Below are 17,787 nucleotides of genomic sequence, written 5' to 3'. Positions count from 1 at the left end.
CATCTAATCCCTTCGAACTCCTTGATGAAGATCCCCCATCCCCTTGTTCCCCTCCCCAACCCAATGCTATGGTCAATATCTCATCCCCACCCCTTACTTTCTTGCCTCCCCCCCCTTCCATTGATAGAATCCTCACTATAAATAAAGTCAAAGAAACAAACAATGCTCTGAAACAGCCAAAAAGATCCAGGAGGAAATCCAACAAGGAAGTTAGAGATGAGGTCACAGCAAAGGATATGGCTATTAGCACCCAACAACCAATGGACACCTTCATCGGCAAACAGAAAGGAAGCGGGAAGAAAATGTAGCAAAAGGACAAGGTCGGGAACCACCACAAACCAAGTAAATAATGATCTTGGTCTCTTGGAACAACAAGGGGTTGGGTTCTACTTTAAAACTCAATGCAACAAGAGATCTAATAAAGCAAGAGCAACTGGATATATTAATGATCCAAGAGACCAAAATTAGCAACCAAGAGTTTCAAAATTTGATAGCAACACAAAAAAATTATTAAGGAATAGCCATAGACTCCAACGGGGCCTCAGGAGGCATTGGAATATTGTGGAATAAATGGAACTGGAAAATTATGAGCCAAAAACTCAACAGCAGTTGGGTCAGGATAGATTTAACAAATAAGAACACAAACATCAAATATACTGTTATAAACATCTACTCACTAAATCACTATAGAGACAAAGATTTATGCTGCGAGTCACTAAAAGAAGAGGTACAAGATGTTTAGATAGATAATTTATTCATGGGAGGTGATCTAAATCTGATACAGAATATAGAGGAAAAGTTGGGAGGTAGATACTTTGGTGATCCATCAAGTGCAGCCTTGGAGGATATTATTGTTGAGCATAAGTTACTTGATATACCTCCTAGCAACGGGAAATTCACATGGTGCAACAAAAGAACGGGTGTTCACAGAATAAAGGAAAGGCTTGACAGAATTTTGATTCAGGAGGATATAGTAGCAAGTTTTTCGTCCATCAAGAGCAAAATCGTTCATGCTTCGACATTCGATCATAAGCCAGTTGTGCTTATCTTGGACAAGTGGGAAAATTAGGGCCCGATTCCATTCAAATATAGCAAAATTTGGGACAACAAGGAAAGCTTTAGGAACATAATAAAAGAAATCTAGGATGCAGAGTTGTTGGGCTCCCCATAGTATGTTTGGGAAAACAAGCTTAAAAATGTGAGAGAAAAAATAAAAATATGGGCCAGAGAAGAAGCTCTTAGGGACAAGAACAAAAAAACAGAGTTGCAAGAGAAGCTGGAAAAGTGGAACAAAGAAAAAGAAATTCAGCAAGCTACTGAACAAGAAAAAGCCCATGAAACAGAAATGTCTTTGGCCCTCTACAAGCAGAATAGACATGAAGAGGAGGAACTCAGGCAAGAGTCCAGATGTCTTTGGATCCAAGCAGGGGACAAGAACACTACTTTTTTCCACAACAACCTCAAGATTTCATGAGTGGGCAATCAAATTGACAAAATCCAAATGGAAGGACAAGAAATAAAGGGAAGAGAAGAAATAAAAGAGGCAGTGTATAACTATTTTAAAAACCTCCTCACAACTAGGGAGTAGCAAGTGGACAATGCTAATTTTCTTCAGCAAATTAGCAGCAACATTAGTGAACAGCAAAATAGTGAGCTTGAGAAGGAGGTAACAATGGAGGAAATAAGGGAGGCTATTTGGAGTATGCACCTGGAAAAAGCTCCAGGCCTCGATGGATTCACCAATGCTTTCTACAAGAGCCATTGGGAGAGAATTAAAAAAGATCTAGTCTGTATGATTAAGAATGTCTTCATGAAACACAAACTAGGGGAAAACACCAAAACTTCCCACTTGACCCTCATTCCCAAAGAGCCTAATCCTATCTCCTTTGATAGATTCAGACCAATTTCTCTATGCAACTCCTCATATAAAATCATCACTAAGATTTTGGCAAACCGATTAGAAAGAGTCCTTCCTTGTATCATTTCGGAAAACCAAGGGGGCTTCATCCCAAAAAGGCAAATAACTGACAATGTGATCCTCATACAAGAATCCATTCATAGTAACATCCAAAACAATGAAAGAGGTATGGTCATAAAGTTGGTTATGGCTAATGCTTTTGATTGTGTTTGCCATCGCTTTCTTGTCGTAGCTCTTCAAAAGTTTGGTATCTCCCCAAAGTTTATTAGCATCATTGCAGCGTGCATATCCAATCCATGGATTGCAACTTTAATTAATGGAAGGCCCAGCAGATATTTTTGCAGCACTAGAGGTTTGAGAAAGGGATGCTCGCTCTCCCCTTTTCTTTACATCATTATGGCAGAAGCACTTAGTATACAGCTGGAGAATTAGAGAATCAAAAAAGAAATCACTGGTATCAGAATTGCTCGAGGGGTTAAAGAAATTAACCACTCTCTCTTCGCTGATGATACTCTCTTTATTGGGGGTGACTCTAGTATTATAGCTAGAAGGTTCAAAAAGGTGTTAGATGACTTCTTAGCTGCCTTTGGAGGTCTTTTGAACAATAAAAAATGTAGAATATACACCTGGAATGTGCCAAACAATATCATGCAAAGGATCTCCCAAATATTGGAAATTCCAGTTCAGAATAAATGGAGTCATTTCATATGTTTGGGGTTACCGTTGGCCAAAGAAGGGATTAAGACAGAGACTTGGAATAAACAAATCAAGAAAATGAGAGGGAAAATCCAAAGCTGGGGAATGATGTGGTTAAACTTGGCTGGTAGAACCATCTTAATCAAAGCTCTCCTTTTGGCTTTGCCAATTTATCAGTTTCCTTTAACTTTGGTTCCATCTAGCATTCACAAGCAAATGGAGCTTATAATCAGAGGCTTCCTTTGGCGAGGTGGGAGGCAGGACTCCAAAAAGTTTATTTTGGTTTGGTGGGATCAAGTGACTCTTCCCTTCAAATTTGGAGGCATCTCCATCCGCCTCCCAAACTTAACAAACAAGGCTCTTGGTATCAAGCTAGTCTGGCGCATGCTAAAAGGGTAGGATCAGTGACGGGGAGATGCCTTATCCAGGAAACATCTCAATGGGCAGAGGTCCTCGCTGATAAATGAGCTGATTCTGGAGCATCCTTGTACACAAATCTGGAGGCTTATTAAAAAAACCATTCCTCACATTAAAGATCAATTCTCAAACAATCCTAGAAACAAAGAAAACACCTCCATTTGGAATGACAGAATTATGGGGACAACTCCTTTAAAAGGAAACCACAATTTGAGAGATCTCCAAGTCTGGCTAGAGGAGAAGGGTATATCTTCCTTATTCTCCATCTTGGAGTGGGATGAAAATAGATGGATTGCTTGGAAAAAGCCCCCTCTACCAAATCGTCTTTCTAATCAGTGGGAAGAGTTGAAGGCTCTGCTCTATGGCTTAGCTCCAATAATAAAAAGAGTAGAGACAATTATATTTGGGATCCTAGTGGAGGAATTTACACTGTCAAATCTAGATACAACTTCCTCCGAAACCATAGCAACTACGATAATTGGAGCCTTTGGCCAACTATGTGGAAGAATGCTTGCCTTCTTAAAATCAAGTTTTTCGTCTGGACCCTGCTGAAAGAGAGGATTCTTACAGCTGAGAATTTGAGGAAAAAAGGCATCCATGGGCCTTCTATGTGTGTTCTTTTCCAAGAAGAAGAAGAGAGCACCCAACACCTCTTTTTGAACTGTGCTATAGCTAGATAGTGCTAGAAGCAAATTATCAACCCCCTTGATTTGAATATTGACTCAATTGAGCAGTTATCTCCTTTACATAAGAACTGGCCTCATAGCTGCCCTTATGCCAAGAAAAATAAGGCTACCATCATGAGTGTCTGGAAGTTTCTCCCCTCCACTCTCTGCTGGCACATCTAGTTGGCAAGAAACAAGTCCATCTTCAAGGGCAAAAAACTTAGATCAGATTCTATTCTAGCCAAAACTTGGGCCCAAATTGCAGAAATGATCAGCTCTAAAGGTGTGCCACCCACGGATCAAACCAGCTGGATACAAGTAGAAAAGGATTGGTACAACAAAATTCCCATGGATGGCCCAGTTAGGAATCATATACCAAACACGGTTAGAAACAACCATAAAAATTGGAAGCTTGGGGGAAATGATAGAGAAATAGAGGGATGGATCAAAAATTAAAGAAGCTACATCCTCTTCTTTGATGGAGCCTCAAAGAACAACCGTGGAAGATCTAGGGTAGGTGGGCTTATCCTGGATCAACAAGGTGAAATAGTTTCCACGTTTGAATGGGGGATGGGGACTCTATCAAATAATAGGGCTGAGGCTTATGGTTTGCTTATGGGCACTAGCATTCTCACAAAGCTTCAGGCAAAGGATCCAATCATTATTAGAGATTCTACTATTATAATAGCTGCAATGGAAGCTGGAAGAGATTTCAAAAATTGAGCCCTGAATGAAATTAAGCAAAGAATTAATGATAATGTTAATCTCCTTGGAAAAGTTGTCTACAAACAAGTGTTAAGAGCTCATAATCAAGCTGTAGATGCCTTCGCCAACAAGGTAGTGGATAAAGGGGTAGGGACAACCAGAGAAAAAAATGATGTCTATGACAAGCCAATACCATAATCAGCCCTCAAGGGTGATCTAGCCCATCATACAAGACCTGGGAAATTACAACATCCTTTTTAAAAAAAGGGATACCAGTACAACACAGTTCAGAAGGCGATCCTCCCTCATATGTCCGGCACAAAAAACACAGAAAATCTGCCTGGAGCTGAGAGGAATATCTTCTTTGTTTCGAACTGTAGGCATTGTATCTTACTGCTGAATAATTCTCGCCCTCAAGACAAGACAGCAGTTGGTAAATGTATCTTCAAGTCTAGGGGTTCTCATCTTGTCACAAATTATCATGATATCACAGCCAGGATGGTTCATGAGGAGCTTCACATCAAGGATTATAAGAACTAGCTCAAGCCAAGGCTTCCACACAAGAAGACTCATCTCAGTAGTAGTAGCAGAAAATTTCCAGGTCGTAGTGCTTGCCTAAGGTGGTCTCTGGGGAGTAACAATAGCCCCCTCTCTTCACTGTGCGTGGGCAGAAGTAATTTGGTTCTATTTTTCTTATGGCTTTACATTTTTTTGACTAACATCCCATTTTCTCTTGTGGTTTCAATTAGAATTGTGTACAATGTGTCTCAAGTCTCTCTAGTTGTGCTTCATTTACCTGTGCTCAGTTCCTCTACCCGCCCCCATAATTTCTCTCAGCCTCCCCATCACTCCTCTTCCTCTACTCTCATCGGATATGTGGCATCTAGAAGACACAGTGTTCACTCCTTTTAGCCGGCTCCTCTATGTGGTCTCATCCCTTCTCCCATAAGCTTCTACACCCACAAGCAATAGCTTCAGCGCATCTATAGTGACGGCCTGAACTCCAAGAATCTCTCGAGCAGTTATAGGCTCTTGAAACAGAGAGAAATTTTCCCCACGACCCTGAGAAGTGTTGCCTCCCACCCAATCATGTACAGAAGTATTCAACACCAAAATATCAATAAGGATAAGGAGAGCATCTCCTCTGCCACCAATATGTCTGGCAATCCCCTGGAACAGATTGAGAATAATAATAGCTGTGCGCTCCATCGGGAAAACTACTTCATGATTGGGCATTTCATCAAAACTCTTAATGAGCTCAGGGCTGAAATGGAAAATGAAGACAAATCCAAGAAGAAAAAGTTTGAGATGTAGAAAGCTGAGATCGAAGGGCTCAAGGAGAAATGTCAGCATCTTGAAGAGGTTGTGAGCTTCATAAAGACTTTGAATGAAAGTGAGCAAGGTGAAGCCTCGACCAAGCTTAGTAACAAGAAGGATAAGCCCCCAAAGGATTCGGTCAATTATTTTTGGTGATCTCTTTGTCAATTTTTATATGCTCTGTAATTTTGTTTACTGTTAGGATAGTTCTTCCGTCAATATAGTTACTATGTATTTCAATTTCTAAGAAGAAAGACCTATGATTTGGAGGATGGGACTACACTTCGCTTTTGCACCTCCCTCATCGATCTTCCCCTCTCTATATGTATTGGGACCTTGTCCCTCCACTTTTTTTTTATAATATAATAGTACCCAACCTTGTTAAAAAAAAAGGTGAATCTAGTTTACCTCATTGGTGGAGAAAATAATTGTTCTTCTGACAACTAAGTTGAGCCATCTTCACCCAAGCTTGTAAGGGCACAGTCTATGGAATCCTATCATAGCTAATTCTAGGTGCCCATGCAGTAGTTGCATGAATACTTAGATAATTCCCCTTCCTCTTTGATCTGCTCCCTATTGACAATCCATGAAACAACGATGCTGATCATTTAATTGCTGCAACGTGGAAGAAACAAAATACCAAACCTAGGTAGTGGAATTACTTCCTTTCCATTCTCATTTTTTTCTTGGAGACCTTTGAGAGATGACATGGTTCCTTTATTGAGACTACTGAATGTAGAAGAGGTAGACTCTTCTTGATATCATTAACAACATGTGCTATCTATTTTCTAGACTATAAGTTATCATAGACAATCTCCTGTCTCCCCTCTACCTCCTGGCCAAAAGGTTTTCTTGCTTCTCATAAAGAGACATACACATATAACTAGATAGACAGATATTTCGAATAGAAACTGCCTTAATGTATTTTGTAAAGTTTAAAGCGAGTTTTCCCATATCTAGCCTTTAGTTTTTACTAGAGATGCATGAAGCATTATATAAACACAATGCAATGTTTTGGGAAGTCCATTCAAATGTGGAACATTGCTATGGAAGCCAAGTTAAGCATTGATTTTAGATCTTGCATTCACATTTCATGGATTGTTGTAGTAGCGACATAAAAATAGACTAGGTCAGTTATATCATGTATATGTCAAAGATAGTTTAACTCAAAGCACCTAGGCCTCATTACTTCAACAACACCTAAAACACATCCTTTAGGACTGTGTGTTGAGTCTCTTTCTTATTGTGGATTAGGGGTTCATTTAGGCTCCCTTTGATTGCGTCTTAGTTGTGAATAGAAGACTGCAACTAGGGCTCTTTTGGAGCTTCCTTTGATAGTGTATGGAAGCCTTCTTGCTGTGATGAAGAACCTTATTTTGGGATAGTGAAGGAGCCTCTCTTCATTGCGATTTAATCCCTGTGAGTGCACATTTTCCAGGCCCCAAAATTGTCCCTCAACATTGACCTAATGTGGATTTGTTAGAGGTTTGTTGTCTACATTTCCTTTTAAAAATCTAGTGCATGAATGATTGTACACATGTTCATGGAGAAGAGAACATATTTGCATTTGATGTGGTCCAAAGAGAAATTTTTTATTTTGTCAAGCCTGTATTCTTCATCAATGATTTTCTTGACATCGTTTTCATTCTCAGCACTATAGTTGTATATGTCATCGAGGGTTTCATTACAGGTTTAATCAATCTTCTGGGGTTGTCCAACTTTGTTATTGTCAACAATAGAGCTATGTATAGGTGGAAATGGATTTGTATGACTTAAAGCTTTTATAATTGTGTGTTTATAACATACCCTTTTTTTGTTTACCAAGGAATATCCATCACATATGTCAATAACTTTGTCTTCCATATGAGTATTGACAGTAAAAGGATGAGACTTCCCTATCCCATTTGGCTTGAGGAATAAATTTAGATTGTAGGCATAAAAAATAGCAAGACTGTCGGATTCCATGATATAGGATCTTTTAGGATTAAACTATAAAATTAATTATTCCTTCCCTCATATAATCATAATGGTCACATTTTTGCTTTGCTGGTTTTGAAAAATTATATTGACCTCAAACTCTAGGAAACCATGATTACTTCCCTTTATTTCTTACACGATCATGATCAACATCAAAGTGAAACAAAGGGGTTACATTACTCCTACTCAAACTCACAATGAAATGTTGAGATGCCAAGTGTATTACCATGAAAGTCTACGGCTCCCTTACTTTCAGTGTCTGTGAAAATAGGATTAGTTTATTGAACTATATTTCTTTGACCTCAAAAGTGTATTCAGGATTTAAATTATCAGAAAGGAAAGCATGATCTTCATCATCTTTTTCATATGGTTGATCTTTTGGCATAGAAACATGGTTTCTACTTGCCTAGAATTGCATATGGGTTGTATCAATGGTGGAAATATTCAAAAAATCTTCATTTCCTCTGTTTATCACTTTGTCATGTAGGAAAACAGAGTACAGGAATATGGGTTAGTCTGACTCATAACTGTAAAGTTGATGAGTCTCAATTGTGATTACGTGATCTTGGAAGGTTTTGAGAGTATATAAACTCTTTTCAATGTATGTCCTTTCCTTGCAAGTCCTGGAGAGGGGGATATAGATTCTTCTTATTGGAATCTAGAGGTTGTTTGATTTTGTATAGTTTCTCATTATCTAATCATATGAAGAAAAAATAGAGTTACAAGAATACAAGTTTAAATGCCAGGCCTTCTTCTAATTATGTTTTGGAGAACACATCTCACCTGATCATTCTAAACAAAAAAACACAATAGCCAAACTCATTCCTATACCTCTTTAATTTTTCTCCTTTCCAATTAGGTTGAATGATCCCAAATTCAGTGGCAATGTACCAGCCTTCTCTTCATGCAATCTCAAAACAACTTTGAGGGCCAACCGACCTTCATTGGATGAACAGAAAGGTATTATCACATCTATTTAGGGTGCATCTTTATGTGCATTTGTGGCTTCTTCGGCACAAGCGTACAACACAGAGATGATTCGGTTTTGTGCTTGTGCTGAGGTGAGAAATGGAATTTTATGAACAATGCTGCTCAATGTTCCTTGAACAGAGTTTATGTTGTTATAATCCTTGTGCAATTCAGTACTAGTTTGGAGAATTGATGACTATTTCATATTTGTACAGGTCATGCTCGGAGGCTATTTTGCTTTGAAAAGAGTTGAATATCCATATACAGATTTATTGTATCCATTTCCATTTGGAATCAATAAACCATTAAAAAGTTTTTTCACCGCCTTTGGAAGTAATAAATACCCTATTTATATTCACTTTTATCTCTAGTATATCAGCATTATTTATGGAGGAACAGAAAAAGGGATTGATGTAGTATGGTCGGATGTGTGCCAAAATTTGATTAATTATAATTTATCATTTATATTCCTATAATGACAATCTGCAACTTGGTAAAACCCTGAAGTTGGATCTCTAAACTAATTAGGCAGGTGAATTGGGGTCTCTGAATTATTTTTGTTGTCTTTGGAAGCAAGTAGCAATCTATTTATTTCGATATTTATCTCTATTATATGAAAATCGTATATATAAATATAGAAAATAGAACACTTCTAATATGTTCGTGGTAGTTTTCAGTTATAATTTAGTTTTCAGCATGGCACTACTATTGTATGCAATTAAGTACTAGTTTGGAGAATTGATGGCTTGGAATTCCTTGATTGGATATGCTATGCCAATAACAATTTGGCATGTTCTGTGATGATTAAGGCTAGATGTAAGAATTATAATTAACCCTATTTCATGCCAAGAAAATCTTCCCACAATCATATTTAGGGAGGGCTAACCAAATCCATTTGAGTAGTGAGTTTCCTTTAAAGCAGTCAAGGTGGTGATTGTACCATGATTCAAATAGTTAAAAGACATTTATTTATCATAAGATGTGAATGGAAATGCCTTAGAAATCACTGAAATAATACTAGTATTCATGCTATCATAAAAGTGAATCCAATTTACCTCATTGGCCAAGAAAATAATTGTTCCTCTGACAACTAAGTTGAACCATCTTCACCCAAGCTTGTAAGCGAACAGTCTATGGATTCCTATCATAGCTAATTCTAGGTGCCCATGTAGTAGTTGCATGAATAGTTAAAGAATTCCTCTTCCACTTTGATCTTCTCCCAATTGACAGTCCACGAAACAACGATGTTGATCATTTAATTGCTGCAAGGTGGAAGAAACAAAATACCAAACCCGGGTAGTGGAATTACTTCCTTGCCATTCTCATTTTTTTCTTGGAGGCCTTTGAGATATGACATGGTTCCTTTATTGAGACTACCGAATGCAAAAGAGGTAGACTCTTCTTGACATCATTAAAAACATGTGCTATCTATTTTCTAGACTATAAGTTATCATAGACATTCTCCTGTCTCCCCTCTACCTCCTGGCTAAAATTTTTTCTTGCTTCTCATAAAGAAACATACACATATAACTAGATAGACAGATAGTTCGAACAGAAACTACATTAATTTATTTTGTAAAGTTTAAAGTGAGTTTTTCCATATCTAGCCTTTAGTTTTTACAAGAGATGCATAAAGCATTATATAAACACAATGCAATGTTTTGGGAAGTCCATTCAAATGTGGAACATTACTATGGAAGCCAAGTTAAGCATTGATTTTAGATCTTGCCTGCACATTTCATGGATTGTTGTAGTAGTGACATAAAAATAGACTAGGTCAGTTATATCATATATGTCAAAGATATTTTAACTCAAAGAATGAAACTGCCATTTAAGCTATAAACCTTACTAAATGGTCCAAACCTGAAACTGTGACCCTTCCTTGAAAATTATATGTGCTACCAATTAATCATAGTTAAATGGTTTTAGATTCAATATGAGAGTAATCTTATGGAGGAGCTATTGGGTTTGGAAAGTTACCACAGAACAAAGGCCAGTGGGTTAATCTCCTAAAAAAAGGTGTTAAAATAGTCTGCCAAGATGTACATTTTGCATCAGGATATCCCCTAGACTGATATCTTTTTATGAGGAAGCAAAAACATGGAAAATGTTGGGTTAGGTAGGAATATAGCTTGTCAATTTGGTCTAGCTTGAGTGATTAAAAGAGAAGGTTGTTAGGCTCTCCACCATTTCATGGATTGATATAGAGATGAGACAAAGGAGGATCTCTCTTGAGAATATATGAAATACACCAATCTTATCTATGCATTCATAAGCAACATCTGACAAACACATTTGGCATCTAGCCTTTACTTTTCATGAGAGATGCATGAAGCATTATATAAACACAATGCAATGTTTTGGGAAGTCCATTCAAATGTGGAACATTACTATGGAAGCCAAGTTAAGAAGTGATTTTAGACCTTGCATGCACATTTCATGGATTTTTGTAGTAGTGACATAAAAATAGACTAGGTCAGTTATATCATATATGTCAAAGATAGTTTAACTCAAAGAATGAAACTGCCATTTAAGCTATAAACCTTACTAAATGGTCCAAACCTGAAACTGTGACCCTTCCTTGCAAATTGTATGTGCTATCAATTAATCATAGTTAAATGGTTTTAGATTTAATATGAGAGTAATCTTATGGAGGAGCTATTGGGTTTGGAAAGTCACCACAGAACAAAGGCCAGTGGGTTAATATCCTAAAACAAGGTGTTAAACTAGTTTGTTGACATGTACATTTTGCATCAGGATATTCCCTAGACTGATATCTTTTTATGAGGAAGAAAAAACATGGAAAATGTTTGGTTAGGTAGGAATACAACTTGTCAATTTGATCTAGCTTGAGTGATTAAAAGAGAAGGTTATTAGGCTCTCCACCATTTCATGGATTGATATAGACATGAGACAAAAGAGGCTCTCTCTTGAGACTTGACTAGGTTATTCATAACAGTTGTGGTGTTGGTGCCTTAACTTAGCCAGAAAATTCCAAAACTCTATTGATGAACAAAATTTATTACTGAATCTACCTCAGAGTATCCCATAGTCACTGAATATGACATGCATGGTTTTACCAAGGAAGCCCTAAACTTTTGAACAATGAAACTTTACATTGGTATGGTCAACCTACATGGGGAGAAATGAAACTTTTTTTAATAAGATGGTAGCAAAACCTGGACACTGCTGTGTGAGATTATTGCTTGGTACCTGCGGATTTCACAATGACCTCGGTTGGTTGAGCCAACAGGAATTGATTTCTTCAGGTGGATCTTCCTGGTAAAAATGTTCCTTTCCTTGTAAGACCTTCATAGGGGTTTATGTATTATTGTCAATATAATTCATATTTTTCTATATAGTTGTTTATTACATAATCATCTAAAGGAAAAATGATTACATGAATATGGGTTAGGCTGCCTCATAACTGTATAGTTGCTAAGGCTCAATTGTGATTACGTGATCCTGGAAGATTTTGAGACTATATAAACTCTTCATGTATTATGATTTCTCTGGCAATGTTCTCAAGGAAATTGTTCCAAAAATAACAAAAAAATATCTTTTGTCATTAAACAGAGATTGTTTTCCTTTAGAAACAGAGTGAGATTGTCTTTACAATACCTTCTTTCATTTGTGGGATGTAAGGAGATCTTGAGAGTAATCTATAATAGGAAAACTAGTTGGTCAACTTGTGATAAAGGTGAGTAACTACTTGGACACTAACTTTTGAGCCTGCCACATTCTTCTAAGAACATTGGATCCAGAAATCTCAAAGGCTTTAACTACATTGATTATGTCATAGAACTTGGAAGAACCAGAGATGTCATGGATGTGTAACTGTTAACATTATGAATATGATAGCACATGTGTCTTTCAAGGTACATTACCAATCATAGCGCAAACAACAAATTTACCACTAATATAATTCATCAATGTTAATTTACGTATGTTCTATGCTTAGAGAAATTTATTTCAATTTTCATAGTTAGCTCAATATCTTTTCCAGATTAGAAATCACATGAGTATTAAAGTAAATTGCAGATAGAACATAAACATAAATCGCAGAAGACAAGCCAAGGCAAGAGGACACAAGATGTGGTGCTAGCCAGTGACAAATCCCAATGTGGGGAAACCCTTGATAAATTTTTCTTATATGTTCTTCAATAGTTCAGTAGAGAGAGAGAGATAGTATGTTTACAACAAAATTCAACATTTTTACTTATCTAGATAACTGCATAGATCATCTCTAAGAAGATGATACATGAGATCAGTTGAAGACATGTTGCTTCAACTAATTCTCCAAGGTGACTCCCTCACCTATTGTTGTGCTGCATTTCATCATCATTCTGCACCTCATCGTGTTGCACCATGCTGCACCCATCATCACTATGCTGCATCTCATCATGCTTCATTAATCATGATTGTACCCATCACTGTACTGCATTATGTCCCATTGTTGCACCATGTTGCCATACTAACCTATGTTTTGGCTACATCTTGCTTGCCTATTGTCTATAGCTTGCTTGTTGTCCTTAGCATGCTAGTTGTAACATTTTATGCTTGGTGTATTTGCTGCTAAGTACCATATAACTATCCCAATGTTAGTTAGTTGTCCCTTGCATGCTGCTCTCCTTCGAAGATAGATGCTCTGGCTGTTGCGGTAGTTCCCGACAGTTCCAGCAGTTCCTAGTAGTTCCAGCAGTTCCTAGTAGTTCCAACAGTTCTAACTGTTCCCAACAGTTCTAGCAATTCTGGTTGTTCCCAGTAGTCCCAGTAGTTCCAACAATTTTGGTTGTTCCTGACAATTCCTAGCAGTTCCGACAGTTTCGGAAATTTCGGCTGTTCCTAGCAGTTTTGACAATTCCGGCTATTCCCGACAGTTCTGACATTTCCAGCTTTTCCTAGTAGTTCTGACTTCTACCCTCTGTGTCAGCTTCCTGGCTGTTTCGGCAGTTCCAGATAGTTCCGACTATTCACGGTAGTTCTGGCTATTCCCGTCAGTTTCGATAGTTCTAACTTTTCTGGCTATTCCCAGCAGTTCTGGCAATTCTCGACAATTCCAGTAGCTCTGGCAATTCTAGCAGTTCGGACAATTCTGGCTATTTCTGGCAATTCTGGCAGTTCCGACCTTTCTGGATTTCCCAGCTTTTCCCAACAGTTCCGGTGCTTCCAACTTCTGTCCTCTGCGTTAGCTTCCTGGCTATTCCAGCAGTTCCAGCTGTTCTCAACAGTTTTGACTATTCCCGACAGTTTCAATAGTTCCAACAATTCTAGCTATTCTCGGTTGTTTTAGCTATTCCGGCTATTCCCAGAAATTCTAGCTATTCCGGCTATTCTCAACAGTTCCAACTATTCCTGACAATTCTGACAGTTTTGGCAATTCTGGCTATTCCCAACTATTTTGCTAATTCTATTTGTTCCCGAGAGTTCCGACTATTCACGATAGTTCCGGTGGTTCCAACTGTTCCTGCCAGTTTCGACAGTTCCAACTTTTCTAGCTATTCCCCGAAGTTCTGGAAATTCCTGACAATTTCGATAGTTCTGGCAGTTCTGGCAGTTCCAACAATTCTGACTATTTCCAGCAGTTCCAGCAGTTCCAGCCTTTCTGGATTTTCTGGCTTTTCCCTCCGGAAATTCCACCTTTTCCCGGCAGTTCCTGTACTTTCGGCTTCTATCCTTTGCGTCAACTTCCTGGCTGTTCTGGTAGTTTTGGCTGTAGCAGTTCCGACTATTCTCGGCAGTTCCGACAATTTTAGCAATTCCAGCTATTCCCAACAGTTACAATTTTTTCGGCTATTCCTAGAAGTTCCAGTGATTCCCAGTAGTTATGGCGTCTACCCTCTAAATTAGGGTAGCATTATCCCTTAGGATCTCTCCTCCTACTAAAAACCAAAGACAAGTAGAAAGGAAGAGATCCCAAGTGTGTTAAAATAACTTGAAGGCCACCTCTATTTGTACTAAAACGTTGAGCACAAGTGGGGTTTATTTCGTTGCTGGCCGACCTTGACGAATTGTCCCATAACACAAATAAATTCATATCTCCATGAATGCTTATTGGAATCGGATGATCTTTAGATCAATCCTACACCTCTCGATGAGAGGGATCCAAGAAAAATATCATCTCTTGGAAGTTTCAGCAGTTCGCGACAGTTCCGGCAGTTCTGGCAATTCTAGCTGTTCTTGATAGTTTCGACAATTTCAGTTGTTCCCGGTAGTTCCAGCAATTCCAACTTCTGCCCTCTGCATTAACTTTCCCACATGTTACGGTAATTCTTGGCAATTTCGGCAATTTAGGCTATTCCTAGTAGTTCCGGCAATACTGGCTATTCCTGGCAGTTTCGGCAATTCCAGCAGTTCCATCTTTTCCCAACAGTTCCGATAGTTTCGGCTTCTACCCTCTGTGTCAGCTTCCTGGCTATTCTGGAAGTTCCCACCACTGATCAAATTTGAACATGTCAGAGCCCTTCAAAGGGCCTCTGGCATGACGCAGTAGTAGGAAGAAAATTTTATTATTCAAAAAAAATTTAAAATTTGAATTTTGCCATTTAAAAAAAAATTAGAATAATATTATAATTTTTTTTAAGAGGGGTTGTTAAGTTGTCAACCTCTCCAATTTATTTTTTTTAATTTCATTTTTTTGTAAAATCTAGATTTTGGGAATTCCAAATTCCAAATTGTCAGTGCACTGTGGGTCTATCACAAATTACAATGGTTGAACTTGTGAATTTCCTTTCTCAACTAATGTTAAATCTCATTTCAGAAACAACAGTTTCCAAATTCGGAGTTGCTCCCATTTCAAAAGCAACACTTTCCTTTTCAATTGCTTTTTCTAATTGTAACTTGTGCATATGATGCAAGTTAGCGGTTGTGCCTACAGGCAACCCGTAAAGCAAGGTTTGATGACGATTGGAGAGGATCGTAGATTCATCATTCAGCAGACGCCTATCAAGCAAGGTTTAAGCACGATTTATGCTTGGAGAGGAGCACATTCGAGAGACTTCATAAGTTCATAGCATACTGGATTTCAAAGAACTTCACACTATGTTTCAATATATACATCTAGGTCATATTGTTTATGTGACATGAAGGAGTAAGACTGAATACAAATAGATCTGTAAGTACTCATTCTGCTTTGATATCTATATTTTTCACTTACCTCTAAGAATATGCAATTCAAACATCAAGACAAAAATTAAATTTAATGCCTTAATAACATGAATGAATCAAATAGTAATAATAATAAATTCCACTGTCTCACCAATACAGTTTACAGTTCAATTGAATCAAATAGCAATAAGAATAAATTACATTTTCTCACCAATATAGTTTGCAGTTCAATTGAATCAAATAGTAATATGAATACATTAAATTCCACTGTGTCACCAATACAGTTTACATTTCAATTGAGCTCTCATCATTAGAAACACCATCCAAATCAAAATCCTAACCAAAGCACCTTCAACTAATCCCTTGTTAGGCCTAAGTCATTAAGCCCCACTATTTGATATCCAATGAATAAAAAATTAACGAAATATATAGGTAGAATAAGTCATATTCCTAATGTCCAAACAACCTAAATTATAAAAGGAAAGAAGTCAAAGTCCTCCCAAGTTATTAGGATAAGCAGGAATTGCTGAATAGTAAAGTTCACTCCCACTACTACAAATTAAAGCATTAAATTCAAGAGGCAATATATTGCCAGATTTCAACATCCCCAGAGTTTCATCAACTGTAATGCAGTTGATAGTACAAGACTGGAAAATCTTGTTGTTGTTGCATCAAAACGCACAGCTTTGATTATCTCCTGAATTATTTCCAACATATGGGGATATACATTTCCACTGTAATCATAGCAGTCCACAACTATAACAAAAAGCTTCTTCTTATTTCTCAGTGCAGGATACTTGTTTGAGACAATCAGGTTATTCACTAGAGGCCTTGGATTAGGTTCAATTTCTTCAATGTTAAAAGATAGCGACGCCCTTTTCAGTTTATCCAAAATAAGTTCTGGGTCTCCCTTTGGTGCCAGACGTTTGTCAACTTTAGTAGAATTATCCAAAGAGCCATTAACGTAATATTTCTCGCCATCGACAAAAATCCGAAGAGACATGTCCTTCAAGGAATCACCCATCGATTCCTCCCCCATAGTAGTATCCATTACAGTGATAGTTTGCCACTGAGGATGCCTCATCCTGCATATAGTTACCCGAGACAAATATTTTATGTAATGTTCAAGCCATGGGAAAAGGTGAATGTTTCTCAACCCATTACAGTGGCATTCATTCCATGGGTTTTTAGCTCTAGCAATACATTTTCTATGGCCTTATGATCATGGGGTTCGACTAATAGTCCATTGTTCAAAGTCTACAAAATTTTCAAAAACGGAGAATTTTTTAGAGCTTTGTTTTTTTGCCACATGCTTAAACATCAGATTTGAAACTGAAAAAATTTCCTGGAAACTTAGTTTACCCATCAAAATTATTGCCATAACCTAATTAACACAAGGTGGAAACTCATAATATTGGTGGAAACTCAAACTAATTCTTGTTTGGATGTTCTTACACCAACCTCTGCTTAATATGACAATATTTCAAGGAAAAAGACAAAAAACACAACATTTGGCGAACATAAATGTTATGAACATAGTTGACTTGTCACTTGTCAGTTACAATGTGTATGAATTGTATGATAAATACTAGACTTGCAACTGTGTTGGAAGGGGTTATTATTCTTGATAAACTGAGGAATATCTTGTAGCTTGTAACATTGTAAAGACATCGACAACCAATAGTATGTTGTCTTGGAACTCACAGCATTAGTTCCAACCAAATAGTTACTGATTCACCATGTGTTAAGAAAAAAGAAATTTGAAAATAATTTACTGTTGTTAGTTGAATTGCATTTTTTTGTGCTTTTCATTATAGAAGGGCGACCTCAATGTGCACGCTTCTAAATAAAATTAAGACATGCCCTTCAAATTTGATCACTGGTTCCCATTGTTCCCGACAGTTCCAACGATTCCCAGTAGTTCCGGCTATTCCCATCAGTTCCGACTTTTCTGGCAGTTTCGACAGTTCCTGGCAATTCCGCCAATTCCGGCTATTCTCGCCAGTTCCACAATTT

General features: G+C 37.7%; 1 protein-coding gene across 1 annotated transcript; it reads right to left on the bottom strand.

Annotated features, from left to right (window-relative positions):
* Positions 1-16,369: 16,369 nt before the first annotated feature.
* On the bottom strand, positions 16,370-16,810 carry LOC149148687 (putative sucrose-phosphate synthase 2). Its single transcript, XM_089442251.1, has one exon. It carries the CDS (start codon positions 16,808-16,810, stop codon positions 16,370-16,372), a length of 441 nt encoding a protein of 146 aa, XP_089298377.1.
* Positions 16,811-17,787: the final 977 nt, after the last annotated feature.

This window comes from Pinus tabuliformis, chromosome 9, assembly GCF_031772625.1.
Source record: "Pinus tabuliformis cultivar Carrire ecotype Pingquan chromosome 9, CPIR1, whole genome shotgun sequence".
NCBI classification, from domain to species: domain Eukaryota; kingdom Viridiplantae; phylum Streptophyta; class Pinopsida; order Pinales; family Pinaceae; genus Pinus; species Pinus tabuliformis.
Note: the sequence above shows the minus strand (reverse complement) of the source record. Positions and strands in the feature narration are given on the sequence as shown.

Bases quoted from the DNA above. Each gene is read 5' to 3' on its own strand.
- LOC149148687 (XM_089442251.1), bottom strand. From the start codon at position 16,810: ATGGGGGAGGAATCGATGGGTGATTCCTTGAAGGACATGTCTCTTCGG.